Raw genomic sequence first — 6,000 nt, 5'->3', positions numbered from 1 at the left:
CTTTTGTCTCTATCATGTCACCAGTGGAAATATTGGGGTCACAGGCATAAAAAAAAAAAAAAAAAAGGTTATAACCCTTTACGGGCCACTAAGAATCTTTTGGAGAAATTTCCCTTCACTTCCAGAACAGGAAGTGGGAAGATTCTGCTGTTAAGGTGCAATTGCTGTTAGTGAACCTAAAGAGGAAACCTTAGGTGATCCATTCTGCAAAAAATGTCTGCATGTACATTATACCTACCCAGCCTCACATCCTTCCGCCACCCCACCTGTCTATGCTCCAGTGTCTTCTGGTTTCAGAGTTTAGACGGAAGAGTGACGCCGCGGTATCCCTTGTGCGACGCTGCAGATTCCCATCACAGCTTAACCAGGAAGTGCCGGTTATCGGCTTTCCTCTATTTGCGCTGACAGGGTGTGAGTAGAGGAGATCCGATAATCAGCGCATTGATTATCAGTGCAGCCCCATCAGCGGTGCCCACCTGGGATGCCCATTGGTGCCCACCTGGGATGCCCATTGGTGCCCATCAGTAATGCATGTCATTGTTGCCTATTAATGCCAATCAGTGCCCGTCAGTGAACCTAGGGCCACCTGGGATGCCCATGTATGTCCACCTAAGATGCCCATGTGTGCCCACCTGGGATGCCCATTTGTGCCTACCTGGGATGCACAGCTGTGCCCATCAGTAATGCATGTCAGTGTTGCCTATTAGTGCCCATCAGTGCAGCCTCATCAGTGCCTGTCAGTGAACCTGTGCCCACCTGGGATGCCCATGTGATCCCACCTGGGATGCCCGTCTGTGCCTATCAGTAATGCATGTCAGTGCTGCCTATTAGTGCCAATTAGTGCAGCCTCATCAGTGCCTGTTAGTGAACCTAGGGCCACCTGGGATGCCCATGTGTGCCCACCTAGGATGCCAATGTGTGCCCACCTGGGATGCCCATGTGTGCCCACCTGGGATGCCCATCCGTGCCCATCTGTAATGCATGTCAGTGCTGCCTATTAGTGCCAATCAGTGCAGCCTCATCAGTGTCAGTCAGTGAACTTAGGGCCACCTAGGATGCCCATGTGTGCCCACATAGGATGCCCATGTGTGCCCACCTGAGATGCCCATCAGTAATGCATGTCAGTGCTGCCTATTAGTGCCAATCAGTGCAGCCTCATCAGTGTCAGTCAGTGAACTTAGGGCCACCTAGGATGCCCATGTGTGCCCACCTAGGATGCCCATGTGTGCCCACCTGGGATGCCCATCTGTAATGCATGTCAGTGCTGCCTATTAGTGCCAATCAGTGCAGCCTCATCAGTGCCCGTCAGTGAACCTAGGGCCACCTAGGATGCCCACCCATTGTGGGGTATGAGCGCAGGAGATAGTGTACTGCATGGTGCCAGGACTGGATGTGTTATAATGAAGGGTTTTCCTTCTTCATGTTGCAGATGGCTCTCTTACCTCCTCCTCTTCATCTTTGATCTGGTCGTCTGCCTTGCTACGTGTTTAGGACTGGCAAAGCGATCCCGGTGTCTGCTTGTCACGTAAGTATAGAAGAGATCAAACTCTCAACCCATCATTGAACTGCCTTGAAGCTGAACTCTGGGGCACAGAAACATTCATTTTAATATATTCTTCAATAGCTGAAAAGGATATAAATACTCATTGGGAGCACCAAATGCCTTTACAAACCCAGCTACTACCTTGTAAAAGTAGCAGTGACATCACTGCCCTATTCATAGCCTGTGCAGAAAGCAGAGCTGTGGGAGGGGCCCAGCAGGCTCCACCCACTATAGAAAACTGTAGGAGGGGGCAGAGACAAGACAAATCACCCTGCACAAAGAGAGAGCAAAGCTGTGGGAGGGGCCCAGCTGGCTCCACCCACTAAATAGTGTTTCCCCCCCTCCTGTAGTTTTCTCCACACTATGTAGTGGGTGGAGCCTTCTGGGCCCTTCCCACAGCTTTGCTCTCTCTTTGTGCAGGATGACTGGTCTTGTCTCGGCCCCCTTCTGTAGTTTTCTATGGTGGGTGGAGCCTATTGGGCCCCTCCCACAGCTCTTCTTTTTTTTTCTCCTTGTGTAGGGTGACTGGTCTTGTCTCTGCCCACTCCTGTAGTTTTATTGTAGTGGGTGGAACTTGCTGTTTTTCTTCAGAGACGAGACCAGTCCCCCTGCACAAAGAGAGAGCAGAGGTGTGGGAGGGGCCCAGCAGGCTCCACCCACTACATAGTGTTTGGAGAAAACTACAGGAGGGGGGCAGAGACAAGACCAGTCCCCCTGCACAAAGAGAGAGCAAAGCTGTGGGAGGGGCTTAGCAGGCTCTACCTACTACAGAAAACTGCAGTAGGGGGCGGAGACGAGGCACGTCACCCTGCACAAGGAGAGAGAACAGAGCTGTGGGAGGGGCCCAGCAGGCTCCACCCACCATAGAAAACTACAGGAGGGGCGGAGACCAGACAGGTCACCCTGCACATGGAGAGGGAGCAAAGCTTCGGGAGGGGGCTAAGCAGGCTCCGCCCACCATAAAAAATACAGGAGGGGGTGGAGACAAGACCAGTCCCCCTGCACAAATAGAGAGAGCAGAGCTGTGGGAAGGCCCAGCAGACTCCACCCACTACAGAAAATGTCAGGAGGGGGCGGAGAGAAGACCAGTCCCCCCTGCACAAGGAAAGAACAGCAGTGAGCTGTCTTTATTACAGGAAGTCTCACACTGGATTACTGCACAGATTTGGGGCAACCGGAGACCAACCAACCGTCAGCCCGATGGATTCTAGTTGCTTTATCTATTAGCCTGTAAAAAATAAATACAATACAATTTGAAAGCTACTCCTAAAAATGAGAACTTAGACACAACCCGTGAATACAACAAAGCATAAAAATGAAATGTATAATAAAATTAAATCACTAGCCAACAAAATGTAACATTAGACTATACAACTAATAAGCCAGTTGCACTTATATATCTTGTTTACTAGCTAATCACCATATTACATAAGGATGGGGGGGGGGGGGGGGGTGCCAATAACTTTTTACTAGCATTCAGTATATATTATTGTATTATAGCCCTAGGAAAGAAACCACATCCAAATCTATTTGTACTTTAACCGCTTCCAGGCAATCTACATTTTTCACACATGTTAAAAATCTGCATTTATTTTGCTATAAAATGACTTGGAACTCCCAAATATTACATATATGTATCACCTCTCAGTATGCGGGGAGCCTGTCCTTCGAGAGGTGACATCTTCCAGATTGATCGACATCCATACCCACCATCAGGATCGTTTGGATCCTGATGGAGTGATTTAGTTCACCCACAACACTGGTTTGACTGAATACTTTGGTATATGAGTCCACTAATTCTGGTAAGTGCGCTGCCTTACACTTTGCTGGTGGATCACAGATTGATGGTGGATTCTCTTTGATATTCCTTCATGGGTGATACCAATTTGATTCTATTTGGGACTCCTTCTCTACGGTAAGATTACTGCTTCATGGACTATCCAATTACTAAATTATCACATTTTTCACTTGTGTCCATTTTATTTTTGCACTGGAACGTTGGGATGTTATTGAGTGGATGACTTTTCACACCTTTGAATTGCTTATAGGGGTTTTTTGTTCACAATTTCCGTTTCCTGTTTTTTTTTTTTTTTTTTTTTTTGCACCATTTTCAGGGTCCTTTCACACGATCCGCCTTCCGATGAGCTGCCGATCCCCGCTGAGCAGGCAGGTGACAGCTCCCTCTCCGCTCTGTGTGCAGAGAGGGAGATGTCAGAGCTCTGCTGCTCTCTATGGTGGAATCGGATGAGAGCCGACCCCCTGTCCGCTCTCATCTGATCCCCTGGACGGATGGAAAATAGGGTTTGGCTCCTTTTACACGAACGATCCATTCAGATCCGACTGTCAGTTTTTTAGGCCGATCTGACCGGATCCTCCATGCATCCCTATGGAGCAGCGGATGTCAGCAGAGACATCTCCGCTGACACCCGCTGCCATCCGCATCCGATCCTGTCCGTGAAATCCGGACAGATGGAAACCTATTTTCCATCCGTCAGGGGAATCAGATCGGATGGGATCGGATGAGAGCAGACAGGTGATCCGCTCTTATCCGATTCCCCATAGAGAACAGCGGGGTTCTGACACCTCCCTCTCCGCACACAGGGATGCATGGAGGATTCGATCAGATCGGCCTAAAAAACTGACAGATCGGATCATTCGTGTGAAAGGAGCCAAACCCTATTTTCCATCCGTCCAGGGGATCGGATCCGATTTCCCCCATAGAGAGCAGCGGAGCTCTGACAACTCCCTCTCCGCTCACAGTGCGGAGACTGAGCTGTCACCTGCCTGCTCAGCGGGGATCAGTGGATCGATCCCCGCTGAGCAGAGAATGGACCGCAGCGTATGACAGGAGCCTTTCCATCCGTCTGGATTTCACAGACAGGATCGGATGTGGATGTCAGCGGGTGTCAGCGGACATGTCTCCGCTGACATCCGCTGCCCCATAGGGATGCATGGAGGATCCGATCAGATCCGCCTAAAAACTGACAGGCGGATCTGATCGGATCATTCGTGTGAAAGGGGCCTCATTCTAGTTCTTTTGTTTGATGCACCTGTTCTTTACTTTTAGTGCTGCACTAGGTTGTATATTTATCCTCCAAAGAAGCCTGGTGACAACCAATGATTTTCTGAGCGTTGTTAATACCTTTCTGATAACACTCCTGTCTGCTACTTAGCAACTGCAGTACCACACCGAAATACAGTATACAAGTACACTCCTAATGGAAGAGTGGCAAAAGGAGGCTGGCAGTTTATCTTCCAGACCAATTTTCGTAAACACTCTCCGGAGATGTATTTGCTGCTGTGCTTTCCTAATACCTACAGTAGTGTTAGCAGACCAGGATAACAACATCAGTACCACTACCTGACCTCACAAATGGGCGCAATTTCCCACAGACAACCTCCAAAATCTTGTAGGAAGCTTCCCACAAGAGTGGAGCCAGTTCCATAAAGACATGGTGTGACCAGTTTGGTGTGGAGGAACTGGAGTGTCCTGCACAGAGCCCTGACCTCATCCCTCACCTTTGGGATGAACTGGAACATTGATTGTGAGCCAGGTCTTTTTATCCAACATCAGTCCTGTCCTTGGTGGTTTATAATTAAAGAATTTTACTAACCACTTAAAGTGTTACTAAACCCAGGAGCTTGCATTCACTATATCTGGTCTCCCCAGGAGCCTGCATTCACTATATCTAATCTCCCCAGGAACCTGCATTCACTATATCTAATCTCCCCAGGAACCTGCATTCACTATATCTGCTCTCCCCAGGAGCCTGCATTCACTATATCTAATCTCCCCAGGAGACTGCTGTTACTATATCTAATCTCCCCAGGAACCTGCATTCGCTATATCTAATCTCCCCAGGAGCCTGCATTCACTATATCTGCTCTCCCCAGGAGCCTGCATTCACTATATCTAATCTCCCCAGGAGACTGCTGTTACTATATCTAATCTCCCCAGGAACCTGCATTCACTATATCTAATCTCCCCAGGAGCCTGCATTCACTATATCTGCTCTCCCCAGGAGCCTGCATTCACTATATCTAATCTCCCCAGGAGCCTGCATTCACTATATCTGGTCTCCCCAGGAGCCTGCATTCACTATATCTGGTCTCCCCAGGAGCCTGCATTCACTATATCTAATCTCCCCAGGAGACTGCATTCACTATATCTAATCTCCCCAGGAGCCTGCATTCACTATATCTAATCTCCCCAGGAGCCTGCATTCACTATATCTAATCCCCTCAGGAGCCTGCATTCACTATATCTGCTCTCCCCAGGAGCCTGCATTCACTATATCTGCTCTCCCCAGGAGCCTGCATTCACTATATCTGCTCTCCCCAGGAGCCTGCATTCACTATATCTGGTCTCCCCAGTACTCTGCAGTCACTATATCTGGTCTCCCCAGGACTCTGCATTCACTATATCTGGTCTCCCCAGGAGCCTGCATTCACTATAT

The 6,000-nt window shown here is 49.0% G+C and overlaps 1 protein-coding gene across 1 annotated transcript in view; it reads left to right on the top strand.

Moving 5' to 3' along the window:
- The window catches only part of TTYH2 (tweety family member 2), a 120,922-nt gene that overhangs the window by 66,034 nt on the left and 48,888 nt on the right, over positions 1–6,000 (top strand). Inside the window, exon 5 of the mRNA XM_082271810.1 lies at positions 1,430–1,525. Coding sequence (XP_082127936.1) covers positions 1,430–1,525 — 96 coding nt within the window. The remainder of the gene's footprint in view (positions 1–1,429; positions 1,526–6,000) is intronic.

This window comes from Pelophylax lessonae (genome assembly GCF_965119305.1).
Source record: "Pelophylax lessonae genome assembly, chromosome: 11".
Taxonomy (NCBI): Eukaryota; Metazoa; Chordata; class Amphibia; order Anura; family Ranidae; genus Pelophylax; species Pelophylax lessonae.
The sequence above is the reverse complement of the archived record's forward strand: the minus strand, read 5'-3'. Positions and strand labels throughout refer to the sequence as shown.